The sequence below is a fragment of the Solanum pennellii genome, chromosome 2, assembly GCF_001406875.1.
Source record: "Solanum pennellii chromosome 2, SPENNV200".
Classification (NCBI taxonomy): domain Eukaryota; kingdom Viridiplantae; phylum Streptophyta; class Magnoliopsida; order Solanales; family Solanaceae; genus Solanum; species Solanum pennellii.
In genome coordinates, this window is record NC_028638.1 from 50445354 (window position 1) to 50463728 (window position 18375).

At 28.8% G+C, this 18375-nt stretch overlaps 2 protein-coding genes and 1 non-coding gene across 4 annotated transcripts; 1 reads left to right on the forward strand and 2 right to left on the reverse strand.

The window, feature by feature from the left end:
* Positions 1-6440: 6440 nt before the first annotated feature.
* On the reverse strand, positions 6441-10987 carry LOC107009548 (probable acyl-activating enzyme 1, peroxisomal). 2 transcript variants are annotated; one of them, XM_015208892.2, is made up of 2 exons: positions 10643-10987; positions 6441-8087 (listed from the first exon to the last, which is right to left on the reverse strand). In XM_015208892.2, exons 1-2 carry the CDS (start codon positions 10838-10840, stop codon positions 6588-6590), a joined length of 1698 nt encoding a protein of 565 aa, XP_015064378.1. In that variant the 5' UTR covers positions 10841-10987; the 3' UTR covers positions 6441-6587. The 2 variants fall into 2 exon arrangements, with proteins under 2 accessions (XP_015064378.1, XP_027770168.1); XM_027914367.1 differs by lacking the exon at positions 10643-10987 and adding an exon at positions 8597-8691.
* Positions 10988-15820: 4833 nt separating this feature from the next.
* On the reverse strand, positions 15821-15923 carry LOC114076219. Its single transcript, XR_003577092.1, has one exon. It is a non-coding gene; the product is annotated as a U6 spliceosomal RNA (small nuclear RNA).
* Positions 15924-16164: 241 nt separating this feature from the next.
* LOC107008831 (acidic endochitinase pcht28) lies at positions 16165-17282 on the forward strand. The gene is made up of 3 exons (XM_015208022.2): positions 16165-16489; positions 16563-16659; positions 16732-17282. Exons 1-3 carry the CDS (start codon positions 16207-16209, stop codon positions 17111-17113), a joined length of 762 nt encoding a protein of 253 aa, XP_015063508.1. The 5' UTR covers positions 16165-16206; the 3' UTR covers positions 17114-17282.
* The last annotated feature ends 1093 nt before the right edge of the window (positions 17283-18375 follow it).

The following is an 18375-nucleotide window of genomic DNA, read 5'->3' on the forward strand; positions in this document are numbered from 1 at the left end:
GCCTGACCTGTAAAATGTCAAAGCAGGATTAGCCTGGATGAGATGGGTTAGCTCATATTGATAGCTCTAGATAATTATATAAACCTACCTCATTTTCAATGAAGCCAGGCAGTGACGGAGCTACAGTGTCCAATTGGACACCCTTCGCCGGAAAATTATACCGTATATATAATTAAAATGCTATTTGTAACGGTTAAAATAAATAAATTGGACACACTGAGCACATTGACATGCTTTGGCCCAACGGTCTAAAACTACCTTGCCCACTTTGAAGTCGTGGGTTTGAATCCCGAGAATTGCAATTTTAAATACAACACTTTTATTTTATTATTCATTAACTTATTTATTTAATTGTCTAAGCTAATTAAATTACATTCTTAATTAAAAATTTAGGTTTACTAGCTAATTGGAATTTCATTAACTTCATTAACTTATTTATTTAATTGTCTAAGCACATTAAATTACATTCTTAATTAAAAATTTAGGTTTACTAGCTAACTAAAGAAATTTCATTAACTTATTTATTTAATTGTCTAAGCTAATTAAATTACATTCTTAATTAAAAAGTTAGGTTTACTAGCTAATTGAATTTCAATGTATTTGACTTTTTATTTCCTCCAATTAAATTTTGAAATAAAACTTAATTTTAAATATAACATTTTTATTTTACTACCCATTAACTTATTTCTTTAATTGTCCAAACTAATTTAATTACATTCTCAATTAAAAATTTAGGTTTACTAGCTAATTGAATTTCAAAGAATTTGACTTTTTATTTCCTCCCATTAAAATTTGAAACAAAACTTCATTTTAAATACAACACTTTTATTTTATTATACATTAACTTATTTCTTTAATTGTCTAAACTAATTAAATTATATTCTCAATTAAAAATTTAGGTTTAGTAGCTAATTGAATTTCAATGAATTTGACTTTTTATTTCCTGTCATTAAAATTTGAAATAAAACTTAAATATAATTATTTAATTTAAAATTAATAAACAAACTCTAAACTATTTGTGTAAAACAATTAAAGCGAACAAAAAGAACCCCTCATTTGATTTGCTTCTATTATTCATGTTTCGTTATTGTTGTCATCACAAGAGATTAGTGAAAGCTTGAAATGTAAAAATGATTTCATTTTAAGCTTAATGCTCCCATCTTTTTTTTTTCTTGTTTTGTTCGTTCACTTTATATTAAATTAAGCACAAATATTAAAAATAAATATTATGTAGTTTGATTTTTAAAATTTTGGAACATTCATTCTTAAAAAAAGTAATATTAATATTATGTAGTTCAATTTTAATTTTTTCAATGCATCTATTTATCGAAAAAAATGTAATATTTGGACACCCTTCGAAAAATTCCTAGTTTCGCCACTGAAGCCAGGCTTGAAATAGGTTTCTAAAATTATTTCTTTAATTTTTATTTATTTTTAGAATAGCTTTGTGGGTAAACTTATTTTAATCTGAATGATATTATTGATATAAATTATCAATAATTGGACGATCATAAATGTTCATTCTAATAATGCTAATTACTTGTCGATATTTCCTTTTTCTTTTCCTTTTCTGTCAAAATGAAATACTCCATACCTAATAATTGCCTTCATGTCTCTCTTGATGAGAATTTGATCGCTTGTGAAATGAATTGTAAAGTTGTCAATTTAGGACAATTTCCTGGTTTATATAGGAAACTTATAAAATGATAAATAAAGTTTTGCAATCAATAATTGCCCCAAAGTACTAAATATATAGTCTAACGTGTTTAAGACGAAAGGTATTATTACTAGCACGAGCATAATGTCAATTTATATGATATAAATAAAAATTAGAGAACTAATTAAATTTTGATATGGTTTAATAATATTTTAAATTGTTAATTATTGTAACTTATAATATTTTTTACTTAATTTTTAAATAATACTTATTACTTCCAGTGTCCCAATATATGTAGAACAAATAGAATTCAAGATGTTGAAGAAAAAAGAAACTAACGATTGAAACATGCCAAAGGAACAGGGTCAACGCAGTTGACTGACTTGTCTACAGCAAGTGTTGATGAAGAAGGAAGGTGAGGATTAAAACATGTCGAAGGAACAGGCCTAACCAAGCTGACTGGCGAGTTACAACACTGTTGAAGAATTAGAGTTACGCTAGGATTAGACTACCTATGTTAATTAGGATTATATTTCGTCTAGAATTATTTTTATGATTAGGATTATAAAACAACTAGGATTAGATTATTTATAATTACATTATTATTATTATAGTAGTAATAGGTATTATAATAGGACTCTAAGTATACTTAACTTAAAACTCTACGATTCTCTCCTATATAAGGAGTATGTACTTAATTCACCAATTCATCAATAATTGATCACATATCAATTCATCAACAATTGATCACATATCAATAAAATCATTATTGATCAATATGATTAATTCATCAATAATGATCACATATCAATATATAAATACAATCCTTGATTTCTCTACATGAGAAATCTACATGGATTTCTTCACAAGAGTCAATATGTTGTTAATAATTGAGATTTATAATATTTTGTTGTATGTAGTTTCCTAAACTTAAATAATACATGTTACTTCTTTTAACTCATTTTATGTGACATGGATGGATTAATTTTATGAACCAATTGATTTTTTTTATAAACAATCAATTTTTATATGTTTTTTTTAGAATATCAAAAAATTAAGTAAAAGAATATAAATCATGTTAAAAAAAATTAAGTTGTCAATTAACATGATTTATAGAATTTTATTATGTAATTTTTAAATATATAAGAAAATTAAAAAGCGATCAATTTTATATGTTTTTTTTAAAAAAAAAATTAAGATGTTAATGAACATGATTTATAGTATTCTTTGACGTAATTTTTAGATATTTAAGAAAATTAAAAAATAAAATAAATAAATTAAAATGAGAAAAAAAAATAGAAAAATGTATATGTAAGTCTGGAATCATACAGGTGAAGCAGACATTTCGACCACCACCTTATGGTTATCCACAAGTATAAAAGTAGAAATGCAAAGTAATTAATGGGAAATTTGTGCAATCCATATTGATATATTTTTCTTTCTTTCTAAAAATTGCTTATTGTTTAGTCAAGTTTTAGAGTAAAAATTAAGTATTTTTGAAGAGTAGCATAAGTTGCTTTTTTAAAGACTAGAATTAACTTGATTATTATATATTTATATATATAATTAATAGAAACGGTCTGCATGCATTGGCCTTTTGATTTAATAAAGACTCTTTTATAAATAGTAAAGAAGATATACTTGATGATTGTGATAATTAAAAAAAGAGGGTTGCTTGATGGTCTTGATAGTTGATATACTCTATTCAGTAATAAGCAAGGAGAGCCCCCAAAAAACATTTTACTGAAACTCTGAAAGGCATTTTTAAAATAAATCAATACATAATATCCCACAGCTCTAACTGAAAGATATTTTTAAAATAAATAAATAAATAAATACTTTTAAAATAAGTTGGTTTAAAAAGTTTCATCAAATAAATTATAAAATGACAAAAAATACTAGTGAGGAAGATAAAGTTATCAATATGGGCTGTGGTTCATTTCATCCTGGCTAACCTATATAGATTTTGAAATTAATCGGACCAGATCGGGCTAGCTCATTTTTGGGGTGAGCCAAAAAATGATCGATTCAGCCCACAAGTACGTGGGCTACGGACTTTGCCGGGCCAACACTTTTTTCTTAAAAGTATATTTTTTTACAATTTTTTAAATTAAATTATAATTTTAAAATATTGTCATAATATCGACTAGACAATATTACATGTTGTTACTGTTACTACTTGTTGATCCAATCCATAAATAAAATACCTTTATAATGTTTATTAAATTTGATTATAAGTAAAATCATAAATAGCTAAATAGAAATATTAATCTAATTGTTTTTCAATGATCATAATAAAACATAAAATTTATGACAATATTCCATAAGCTACGACCTATGTAGTGATTCCCTAGAATGTTCAGGAAATTTTTATTTTATATAGTACATAAATCATAAACACAATTTGCATTTAAAGTGTAATATTTCAAACGTTAGATAGATTTTCAATTTTGTTCCTATCCATATTTCTTGAGTATCATAATTCGGCAGATTTATTCAGGTCGAGCTAAAAAAATTTTTATTAAATGGACTCAAGAAAATCATAACCCAGCCTTATAAAATCACAGGTTAGGCCAGGTCGATCCAACAGGCGTAGCCCATATTGATGGCTCTAGAGGAATATCTATGAAAGGGGCTGGAAGAATTTCTATTTGACTTAACTCTTCTTCCCACTATCTATGGGCTTTAAATTTTGGGAAAATTACACAAATGACAAATATCTAGAGTATATTATGTAATATAGCTTTGGTTTAAATTATTTTTAATCTGGGCTATAGTTTGGCGAAATTTTGCTATTTAGTTTACTAAATGTATAAAATTAAATTTTTATAATTCGATTCCTGATTGTAAAGATTCAGAATTCGTATATTCTTACCCTAACCATTTGTATACTATTTATGAAAAAAATCATAATAAATTACCATGTTTATGTATTGGCTAGCTAAATATACAAACGAAGTTATCAAAAATTTCTAAATGTAGAAATACAAACTTTGTATATGGTCAGCTTATTTGTATATTCACAAGTGAAATATACAAACCGCAACCTCCATAATAAGTAAGATTATAGCTATGAAACACAATTATCAAAATCATAGTTATTGAACTTTATTGTGTCTATTATCTTTGCTATTTCTGATTTTTTTTCCAATTTCTTATTTTTCTCGCTAGAGCCTAAGAAGTTCAAACATAACAACTGAGGCAAAATGTCTTTGTATGTATATCATTGTCAACACTTACTTTTCTCATTCAAATATTGTATGGTACTTTTGCGTTGTATAATTAAGGGTGTATATTGATATATCTTATGTCTACAGGTTTATTTGATAAAAAATACATTTTTTTTTGGTTAAGATCTTTAGTTTTATGAATGTTATGATGATGTATGTTTGGAAAAATTGAATTGGTGTTTTTATTGTATTTGTAGAAATTGCATAATGAATAGGAAAGAAATTTCTTTACAGAAGAGCAAATTGGACTGAAACAACAGGAGTTTGGTCACTTTTGTGGGTAGATCCACCCAAAGTCCAAAACCCAATTGGACCGACATGTAGTTTTTCCTATTTTTACAAGGGCAAAGGACAATAATCACAGACAAAATTACCATTAGCGTTGATATATTTATATTACGCGTGAGATACATTAATCATTAAATAAGATACATTATATTTTTTACATGTTACACTAATTTGATGTACATTTATACTTGATGATACACTAATTTGATGCGCGAGATACATTAATTTGATGCACTGATACATTAATCTGATGTGTGAAAATGAGGATTTTGGGAATTTGTAAAACTAATAGAGGATAATGGTAATAAGAGAACTTAAAGGTGAGATTTCTATCATTTATCCGTTTTATAATAGGGCAACTTTCACATATAGCAAACATAAAATTCTTATTTGTATGTTATAGCAAAATTTGCATAATTGTTATACATATACAGTTGAATCGAATTGTATAAATTGAATTGTATAAAACGAGAAAGAGAGAAATTATATACAATTTGAATTTGTATAAAACGAGAAAGAGAGAAAGGTAAAAGAGACTTGGGCAACGAATAAACAATTGAATCGAATTGTATAAAACGAGAAAGAGAAAAATTATATACAATTTGAATTTGTATAAAACGAGAAAGAGAGAAAGGCAAAAGAGATTTGGGCACGAAAATATTTGTATTGTATAATTATAAGTCTATAGGACGATTATATACAATTCGAATTTGTATAAAATGAGAAAGAGAAAAAGGCAAAAGAGACTTGGGCAGGGAATATACAATTGAATCGAACTGTATAAAACGAGAAAGAGAGAAATTACATACAATTTGAATTTGTATAAAACGAGAAAGAGAGAAATGCAAAAGAGACTTGGACAGTTAAATATTTGTATTGTATAATTATAAGTGTATAGGACGAAAATATATGTAATATATGCATTTGCATGTGTATATACAATTTTCTCTCGCTTTATATAAATAGAAACACAGTTTATACATTTCTATTGTATAAAACGAGAGAGGCGAGCGACAGGGAGCGATCGAGAGAGGGAGAGTGGCGAGCAAGAATATGAGGGAGAGAGGCGTCTGACAAACAGATTGCTATGGAACACAAATAAATCAAACGGTAGCTACTGTATTTCTTTTACATTATTAGTTTGTCATTTTAAACAATTATCCCTTTGTAATATAATAAAAAAAAAAAACCTTAAAGTTTTCAATATTATTAATGTCAAATTAACTTTTTAAACAAAGTTCCAATCAAAGTAAATTCATGCCAAATACATAAATTTATTTGGGATCATGAGCAATGTTTTTGCTAGACATAACAAAGACTGAAAAAGGACAACTTTTATTAAGGCATGCATATTTCAATTTTTTTTTTTTTTGAGGGTGGGGAGGAAATATATCAGGATTCGAATCCCACCATTAGGATGAAGGTGTGGACAGCTCGCCAACTGAGTTGCACCCAACTTGTAGACACAACTTCATTGCATTGTTGACCTTGTCCCTAAGTATAAATTTCTGTATTTTCCCTGAAGAATTGAATGGTAAATCACCAAAGATTACTGCCTTAGGAACCATGTTATCCTGTAGCCAATCTTTACAAAACTTAATAATTTCTTCATCAGTCACAAAACAACCTTTTTTCAGTTTCACAAAAGCACAAGGGGTCTCTCCAAGAACATTATCACATCTTGCTACAACTGCAACTTCCAAAACCATAGGATGCCTAATCAAAACACCTTCAATTTCAAGTGTGCTTATAGTTTTCCCATCAGTTTTGACTACGTCAACAGCGCGATCCTTCAACTTTATATTCCCATTTGCATATTTAACACCAAGATCTTTAGTCCTATACCACCCTCCCTCAAAAGCTTCTTCAGTTCTTGATGAATCTTTCAAGTACCCCATCATCATAGCATTGCCTCTAAACATGATTTCCCCTATAGTTTTTCCATCTGCTGGCACACTATTCATACTCTCTGGATCTTTTACATCAACTTCTTCCATCATAATGTTGTGAACCCCTTCGCGAATTTTCACATCCACGTCTTTATTTGACTTGGAGATATGCTCATCTTGAAACTTCCAAGGCATCGATATCATTGGACCAAGTGCTTCACTCATACCATATGCATGATTGATAGTAAATCCTAACTTTTCGAGTTTGATCAGAATTTCGGGCTGTGGCAGTACCCCTGCTACTGTTACATTCACTTTGTGAGGTAACAGAGGCTGATTTATGCCTATAGCATTTGCAATTTTTGTAAGAATCATTGGTGCACCACAAAAATGTGATACATTGTGAAGGTAAATTGCATCCAAAATCTCTTTTCCATTGATTTCACTTAGGCAAACATTAGTGCCACCCAAAGCAGCAATTGTCCAGGGGAGACACCACCCGTTGCATCGAAACATATCCACTGTCCAGAGAAAAACAGGGCTTTTTCCCATTTCGTATCGAAAAATGTCAGCAATTGTATTCAAATAAGCAGCTCTATGGCTATACACAGCTCCTTTAGGCTTCCCTGTTGATCCAGAAGTAAAATTGATTGAAATCGGATCAAATTCATTTTTCGGATACAAAATCTTGAAATTAGGCTGGCCCATTTCGAGAAGTGTTTGGTAATCCAGAATTTTTGATGGCCCTGATGATGACACTGGTGGTTTTGTTTGATTGTTACCTTCATGGATTAAGACAATTAGACAAGACTTGTCTTTTTCTTGAAGAATGGTAAGTGCTTGAAGCACTAGTTCAATGAAATCAGAGTATACAAAAATGATTTTGGCCTCTAATTGTTGGAGTTTTTGAGCCAATGTGGTGGCATCTAGCATTGTGTTGAGTGCAGAAAGGACTGCACCAGCCATTGGTACACCAAAATGTAGCTCATATTGTGCTGCTACATTAGGTGCCACCGTTGCCACCTGTTTGTATTAGTTAAGATTAATAAGCGCATAAATTAAGCTTGTTTTAATTGGTTACGTATGACAATATAAGCTACAAATAAAAGTGAAGGGAAAAACGAAAGAGGGTTTGGACTCAACGTAACAACTAGAATTTGAAGTTTATGGATTCACGATAAAATCTAAGAACTTGTATTATTCAATGAAGAGTGATATACTAATTCTTTTTAGAAAAAAAAAACGAAAATTGGGGGCAGGGGAGGGGGAAGGGGAAAAAGAAATGGGGAGTAGATTACTATATGGAGAATCGAATTTTTACCAACAAGCTGAGAGTTCAAGTAACCAATCAATTGAGCTACTAAGATTTTCCATGATAAGTGATATTGAAAATAAATAATAACTCTTTCTTGATTTGTTAATATTAACTAGATAAAATAATAATGAACATATGAGTATTATCTGTTCGAATTTAATACTAACTAAAATTTTGAACGTGTATATAAGAAAGAGCCAAAACTATTAGGTTATACCGTAATTTTAATTGTGCATCCATATTCCATCCCCAACATTATTATGCGAGAGACATAACAAACTATCTATTTATATTCGATATATATGTCAAATTAAAATAATATGATTTCGAGAGAGCTTCCAAACAATATTTAAGTCCATTGACTTGTTTAGTACTATTGAGCCAGTTCATGTATCTAGATGTTTTCCTCTGGTCGTAATTACGCATATCAATTGTATCTAGTCATCAATTTATTTATTTTTCATAACGTGGGTCTTTAACAAATTGCTAAACGTAACAAAGTCAATAAATTGTACAATTTTAAATCACAGCCAGGACAGGCTCATGCAGAATGAGGAAAAAAAGGATACAAGTACTAAGGAGTTTTGATTATAATATAACACTAATATAAGAAAAGAATTAAATTCCCCCTTCAAGGTGTATCATCAAGTGCATATATGCTCTGCTCTAAAATATTAAATTTGATGTGACACGTATTTAATTAATTACAATTTGAGACGAAGACTTGTGGTCTAGCTCATTTGTTAAATAAAAAAGAATGCAAATAGAAACTTTTTTCTTAAAAATAACAAGAAACAAAAAAGTCAAAACGTGTATTCACACCGTTACACATGATTGCTCCTATTTTTATCGTTTTTAAAGCATGAAATAGAAATATATATATATAAATATATATTTATTGTTAGTACTTAGTATATATTATAATATATAGTATATATAATCTATGTGTTCATTACATATTTAGTATGTGAGTTAAGACAACACAAATTTTCATCTAATTACATTACTATATTACATGACTTATAATTAACTAATCGTTTTTACGTGACATTGTGAATTTGTCCTCATTCAGCCCCTAATGTTGACACCATTACGCAAGTTATGAACGTTTTCCAGAGTTTTATAGAGAAAAAGCCAAAGGAAATATAAGAGCAATGAAACTCGAGGGGGCTGTTTTGTCGTTACTATTACAAGTATGAGCACTCAAAATGGTTTCGAATATCTAGTAAGAAGACAAAAGATGGTTTGTTATTGGAAAAAGACCCCTCAATATATATTCTTATAATCTTATACAATGACTTACTAATAAAGTAATAAAATAGTTAGTGTAAAATTAGATCTTGCGTCAATCATACTCTAAACATTAGTTCAAAGGATAAAGGATTGTCTAAGATTTATAAGAAAGACTATTCATCTCATTAACTATCGATGAAAATTTTTTCATTCTTTAACATTCATCTGAAGCTCAGTTTTTTGAACATTTTACGTGTGGACAACTTTATAATTAGATTCTAACAGCTAGGTGTAACTCATATCCTAAAAACTAGCTCCAATAAGAGAATGTTCAAATCTGATCACTTATTTCTTTAACCATCGATATGGACTTTTTCATTCTTTAACATCTAGCTGGTCAAGTCAATGTGTGATATAATAAATATGAGAGAAGTAGAACCATATACGTAAGTCAAGTCTATCTTCGCATGGGACATAATTATTATGCTTTATCAACTAAGAATTAAGTGGAGGAATTAAAGTTTGTTGTCGATTCTTCTTTTTATTATAAGTGTAAATGTAAATGTAAAAAAAATGATAATTAATAACCCTTCTTCTACGCATCAATTAATTTGGGTGAATGAATGCGCCTGTTGACTTGGTTAATATATCAAGTCTCTAATGGCTCACTTCTACTAATTAACTTTTGCCTTAAAAGAAAATAATTGGCATGCATGAAATTAAAAGGATCAAAATCATAGTATTTAAAGTCCAAAGAACTAGATCTAATTCTAGTCTAGTTTATTATTTTCACGTCAGGGAGTTCTTAACCATATTTATGTTAGGAAAGAGTTCAAAGAAAATAAAAAACATAGATCTTGAATGGAGATAAATCAAGTGCAACTACTTTCGGCTATATAAATGGTGCACCTGTATATGTATATAGAATTAGTCAGATTGTCTGAAGCATGAACAGAATAAATATGTTTGTGTTGTACATAAATATATATTGAAGATGGAGGAGTAAGTGAAAGGATGAAATTAGACTTACAACATCACCAGATGAAACTCCAAGTTGAGAGAGAGCAGATGCAAGGTTGATACATCTTCCATGTAATTCTTCCCATGAATAACTTATGTTTCCATAAATTAAGGCTATGTTTTTGCGGTAAACAAATGCAGCACGTTCCAAAAAACTTAGAGGTGTCAATGCTACGTGGTTTGCAGGGCAAACTACCAATCCCTCCATCTTTTCCTCCACAACTCACTCCATATGGACATGCTATATATAGCATCTTAAAAGGCAAAACTCATTAAATTTGAATTCTGACTTTACATAGTGGTGGATTTCGGAATTTCATTTAGGGTAAGAAAATAAAAATATATTGCATGGAGTTTGAACTTGGAATCCCAATTTAAATTTTGAATAATTACTGAGTCAACCTCTAGTCTTGGGTTAGGGGTTTCAAAAAAAGAATTAAATAAATATATATATATATATATATAAATTAAATTAGCAACAGATCGTTGGCCATCGAGTGTTATATACACCTTAATCGAAATGATTTAGGAAGTAAGAAAAAATGACCTTAAATATACAGTGTAATTTTTTGTCGAAAAAGTTCAAGGAAATATCTTCATAAGCGAAATCAAAATTTTAATATTATGACATCTGAATTTTACAACGATAAGTTCAAGCATTAATAAATGTGTTCTATACTTAATATCCATACATATTCAATGAACTTCTTAGACAAATACATTATTTGAAGAAAAAAAAATTAGGTTCGATCAAACTTGTATCTGGCCGAGCTTCTATATAAGCTCCCCATGATGAACACCGTAGCAATCACCTAGATCGACCCCCGACTCCGCCCATTTATTTAGAAATATATTTCAAATCTAACTCAACTTTAAAAGTCAGCTCTCACCGACGTAAAACTTCTTTCTACACGCTAGTGAGAACGTTGTAAGAGACATAATTCGACAATTAACATTTACTTTTTGAAATGTTATTGCCATACTACTTTAGTATTATTTAATTTATATTTACAACATTAGCAGTTTAATTTTGTGCGCATTACGCAATGTGGAAATAATATAAATTATTTTATATTCGTTGAGAGCGCGTTTTGACGTGGCTTAAATGAATCAGACATTTTAAGGAATGTTATTTAACAATTAAAAGAAAACAAAGCTTTAAAGTTAGGCTAATTAATAGAAAATGACTTCATCGTCATTCGTCAAGCTGAATGCTAATTGCTTGCTTACTTCTGTCATCATCAATAATAATATAATATAAACTTTTCCTTAAGCTAATTGCTTTGCTTAGTTCCGTAATCATCAATAATACGATTTACATATGCTAAACCGAGTTATAATCCACTCTCGATATGGCTGTACATGTGAGTGCTACTTAATTTAGTCTTCTTTAATTCACTAAAACGCTGTTAATATATAGTTATATACAACATGAACATTAGAAAAGAAACTTTTTTTTATACTCTTTATCTGTCAAGTTTTATGTGCAGCACTTTTCACTTCTAGACATTTAAATTAATTGTTTAATATTTTAAAATGTACCTTTTTTTCATCATTTTTTTTAGATTAAAAAATGGTGACTTAGTGTGTTTCATGTCTAGTTTTTGAGTATGTGAATTTAGTTTTGAATATTGAGTTAATTATGTTCAAAAATCTTAGAGGGGCATTTGGTTGTGTTTTTTTTTCTTTCTCCCGTTGGATTCCTAAAAACATATTTGACAAATTCAATTTTAAAATTTGAAAAAACATCAAAAACAAAAGGGGTTTCACATTTTTTCACTCTAAATTACTAATAAAAAATCAGAACACAACTTCAATTTGTATTCAAGACCAAACACAATTTTAATCCAAAATATCATTTTCACTTTGAGAACAAAAATTATTTTATTTGTTCAAATACTCACAATTTTCATGTCCAACCCACCCCCAGCCAAATTAATGGTCAATAAGTGAAAAATAATACATGAATTAAGACGGAAGGAGTAAGTATTTTATAAAACATTTTTATTCCTTAATTTGGTTGTATGGAAATAAATTTATTTTCAAAATGGTGTCCTTATTGATTTAGCCTAATAATGCATTTATTGAGATAAATGTAAATCACATTTTTAGCAAGCTCTTTATGACTTTTCATGCTAAAAACAGTCATATCTCAAATTACCATATCAAATGTTAGTTGGGGGAATGCCTAATAATTTTTTATTAATACTTGTAATTATTGAAAAAGTAGCAAGGAATTAAGAACATTATGTTTAAGAGAGTTAATAAGGGCCATGTTCACCAAAATCACAAAACTTATAAATTTATATAAAAAGCTGCAATATTTCTCTAATGTTGGGCTGGCCATTAAAGTTGGGTTAAAACTTGGATCGTAATTGGGCTAATACTTTAGAAGAGTGTGATTACTGCGACATTTCCTGGCCCAATTAGCACCCCTAAATATAAGAAACTAAGCAAACTCATAAAAGCAAAATAATATATCCATTTATATTCATACCCCACTAAAAAATTACACAATATACTCTCAACTAATTTTGCTTAAGTGATATTAATTCAGCATCGTATATCATATATTGTATTCGTATCATTAAGACTTATAATTTTACTTAATTGATAGTGAGTCAACATACTCTCATAGCATCATTGACTAATGAATAATTTATGAAGGAAAAATTACTTGAATTGGTGTCTTTTAATAATTAATTACGGATTTTAGCGCTATTTTTTATTCATTACCATTTATAGCAATACCATATTAAATTTGCAATATGTATTAAAAGTGAATTAAGTACGCATTATATATGCATTATAACTATTTTTAAAAATATATTATGTTTGTTTGAAAAAAATTGACATATTGTATTATAGATGTATTAAAATGTGTGATCAATGTATTATCCATAATAAAACTTGTATTATATGTGAAATAACAAATTATTCTCTGTATTATGAATAAAAAGTGTATTATAAATTATAATATATTAAAAGTGACAAATAAAAATAAAATATTATAATTATAAATGGTAAATATTTTTTATTTATATTGTATTTATATAAATTAAAAAACCTTAGAGATACCATAAAAAAGTATATGCTCTTATAGAGTCACTCACTATTGAGCAATTTCTAAACAAGAATTTTCTATAATATCACAACAATATACATATGCTTTTATAATTCTTCCGTATTTGAGATAATATTATTTTTGTTTGTATATTACAGCGTGACTATTTTCCTTACTTTTCAAATGGTGTTTGCAAACTAAAACAAGGCCTGAGAATTGGCCATCTAATCTTAATCTTTACAACCCCACATGATGGATTAAAAAAAAGGGATATCGTAGTTAACCAACTCCGTAGGCAATTTTAAAGAAAATTATTAAATATTTAACATTTATTATATATATATATATGGAAAAAAAATTAGTGTGACTTTTCCTTCGTCGACCCTCTAGCTTCAAAAAGATTAGTGTGATTTTCCTTCATCGATCCTCTAGCTTCATCGATGAGTAAGTCATTTATGATTTTACCGTACAATGTTATTGTCAAGCAGAAATTACTTTTGTGCGCAATATGTACGTAGCCAGCAAGTGAACATTATTTGAGCATGAAATTAAGGTTGTAGGGAATAGTTGAATGAGTAAAGAATACTTCCATCGATCATCAATATTTATAAAATGTAATTTAGGTCAAAACAATGATTAATTATGTATTTATTATATACATAAATAAATAAAATGATGATTTCCCTTTTAAGGGACTTATATGTAATTGTTGTTCCTCAAATGAATTGATCTTTGATATTTCTCATTATAATTTAGGTCTAGCGGAGCTAATTTTTTTAAGGTTATTATAGGCCTAACTTGTGAGTTGTGGATTATCATGAAGCAAAAACATTAACTTATTCTCAGCGGAAAAGTTATTTATGCAGAGAAATTAAAATTAAAGACGGATACAAAATAAGGGCAAAATAGCAAATGACCGTTTTACCCCTCGTAAGAGCATATGTAACGAATGTTATCTTGACTCTTGACTATGACTTCCGTGGGAAGCGGGAGTAAACGGTAAACGTAAGTTATGGTTTGTAAGTTTTAAACGTGTATGGAAAATGTAGCTCTTCAAGACTTAGATTGATGACTTACTATTAATTTATTACTTTACAACTATAAAGAAATTTCTTCATGTTGAAAAGTCTTACACATAAAATGGCCTCTTCTAGAAGCAATAAGATACACTCTTGTCCACAAGCATGGATTTTGTTAGGGTCATTTGATTTAAATACGAGTTATGATGGGATTAATTATGATGACATAAATTATATTGAGATTAATTATGATGGAATAAATTATGTTAATATTATTTTTAATTGAGTGTTTGATTAGTTATATTTAAAATAATATATCTTGTATAAATTTTAAAAACAAGTTATTTGATTTTTAGAAGAACTCTCATTTTTTTTTGCAAGCTTTAGTTATTCAATCATTAAAATAAAATTTTTATTTCATTTAGCTCAAATATTTTTGTGTGTGTATTACCATATTGGTACCATATGTATTTAAAAATAAACCTTCTTTTTATTTAGAACATCTATCATAAGTTAATAATTAAAGTAAATAAGGATTTATGAGAAATTAATACTTATATAAATAAACATAAGAATTAATCAAATAAATTAATCGATAATAATATATTTATTTAGATATTTTTTTTATAGAAACATGTGAAGAATTATCTAAAAATAAGGAATAGTGAAGCTTGTAAATATTATTGTATTCTATATTAAAAATAATGTAAATATAGATAAATGTGAAAAATGATGTATAAAAGAGTTTAATGAGATATGTTTGTCATTTTACCTTCTTTATTTTCGAACAATTTATCGCGAGATTACTAAATCATTCAAGAGGAAAAATAACTTATCCTGATACTAATTATTAATTATGTATAAATTATTTCCATCCTTCACACCAAAAAATAAATTAAATAATACTAAATTTAATTTAACAACTATTTAATGTCATCCTTCACGCTAAACAACTCCTTGTGGTGACAAATTATTGACTACACTTGATTACAAAAGATAAATTTGTGACCTATTTAACCAAATATCAACGTGTTGGACTCCCCACTTTTCAATAAATATTCCTATTTTATTATGCCGATTCTTCTCCGATGAATAAGAGAAAAACGAAAATTAGATCTTTTTTTTATTTGTGTGTATTATTCTTCCGTAGCTGTCATGATAATTTCTCTGTATTGTTTCAATTTTATCGGATATAGCCGAAGGGACAAGTAAAGTTAGATTTGATTTACTCCGTGTTAGGCAGTTTATGATGACAATTTTGTATGTATTCCCCTGCGATTTTTGTTCACTGTATCGGCCATTTATGATGACACACACGTCAATGACCCAAAAAAGAAGCAAACTTGATAACTACAATTCTGTGGAAAATAGTCATATTTGTACAAAGTATCATTTAACATTGTTGGTGGAAAAGTCTTAATCCAATCACTATAAGTACCCACACACATAAGTAAACACTCAAACAACACAAGTTAAAAAGCCAGAGGAAAAATGAAGTTCAATATTGTATCACCAGTTGCACTGTCTTGTCTCTTTTTCTTGTTCCTAACAGGTACTTTAGCACAAAATGCCGGTTCCATTGTAACGCGGGAATTGTTCGAACAAATGCTGAGTTTTAGGAACAATGACGCATGTCCTGCCAAAGGATTCTACACTTATGATGCATTCATAGCTGCAGCCAATTCGTTTCCAGCTTTTGGTACTACTGGTGATGATACTGCCCGTAAGAAGGAAATTGCTGCCTTTTTCGGTCAAACATCTCATGAAACTAATGGTAATTTGGATCATCCTTCTTAGCATTGTAATTTATAGGTAACAATTGAATTATATAATTCGCTCTTTTGCAGGTGGTAGTGCAGGAACATTCACTGGAGGATATTGCTTTGTTAGGCAAATAGATCAGTCAGATAGATACTATGGCAGAGGACCTATCCAATTGACACAGTAAGACAATTCAATAGAATATCAACATTTAAAATTTTGGAATCATTATTATTATTTTTTTCTTTTATGCAGCCAATCTAACTATGAACGAGCTGGACAAGGTATTGGTGTTGGACAAGACTTAGTGAACAACCCTGATTTAGTTGCGACAGATCCTATAATATCATTCAAAACAGCAATATGGTTCTGGATGACAGCACAGGATAATAAACCATCATGCCACAACGTTATCATTGGACAATGGACGCCATCCCCTGCAGATACGGCTGCTAATAGAGTTCCAGGGTACGGTGTCATTACCAACATCATTAACGGTGGACTTGAATGTGGGATGGGTCCGAATACTGCAGTGGAAAGTCGAATTGGATTTTACAGGAGGTATTGTGGTATGCTGAATGTTCCCACTGGTGAAAATTTGGACTGTAACAATCAAAAGAACTTCGCCCAGGGCTAAGCGTCTTTATATATATAGAGAACGCAAATTATGTTTATGTATTACGTTGTGAAGTCTATAAGTTATATTTGGATGTAATCAATAAGGGGATTCTGTATGCCCATTTAGAAAAATGGAAGTTGATTTTCAGAAATACTAAAGTTATATGATTTTGATCTTTTGTTATAAATTATGTTGAATCATTTTGAACTGAGTAACTATTAAAAATGAAGTTCTAACTTCTAAGGATGAGAAGCAGTAGGAAGTGAAAAAGGAGAAAATGTCTTACTGAATTAAAGAGTATAGAGAGAAGACTTGGTAGTCACCAGTAGATATATTTATAGTTAACTAAATTAACTACCTAATTACATGGGCCACAATTTACATTCGGACTTGCTTCATTCTATCCAACACATTTAGTGGGAGATTGATCATGTATTATTGTGATTTTTTTTTTAAAAAAAAAAATTTATTTTTGAAGTGAAATTTTATTTTGAAAATTGAAGTTGTTCTTTTTTAGTTTTGATAAGTAACTAGAAGTGAAAAAATAAATACACTTTTATTTTATTTCCAAATTTAGTTGAAATTCAAAATTTGATGGATAAATATGTTATCCCGAATTCAACTCCAGTCATGGTCAAAGATGATGGATTTCAGCTTTGAATCTTCTTTTTAACGTTGATCATTTTTGTCACGTTATAAGAATTGTTCAGGGTCAAACCAAATGATGTTAGATCAAGGAAAAAATTAGCAACGTGACAATATCCTGTTTAAAATAAATGGACAACTCATACCGTATAGGTAAAAGCCAATAACTTTTTAATACATATAAAAGAAGAGAATAAATTATGCAGGGACTTCTGTGATCAAGAAGTTATAAAATATAAATTAGAATATATAAAAGTTAAACAAGACAAAACAAAGTACGAAAATATGGGAGGTCTACGAAGGAGGGAAAATGGTTAAGACTTAGAGCCCCGTTTGGCCATAGATTTCCTAAATAATATTTGGGAAGAAACTTCGCAAATAGTGTTGTCTATATGCTTTGCCATTATTAGGTAAATATTTTTGGCAAATATCTCAGATTCCTAAATACTAGTTTTTTTCGGTATTTGGGTCAAATCTCATTATTTGGGATTTTTTAAAAATTGAAAGTTTACCCCAAACTTTTATCTTTTACAAAAACACCCTCTATAGTTGTTTGCTTAAGTTGTATTACATGATTTTTTACGTTAATTCCAAAGTAGTGATGAATATTCGGTGAATATGAAATGATAATATGA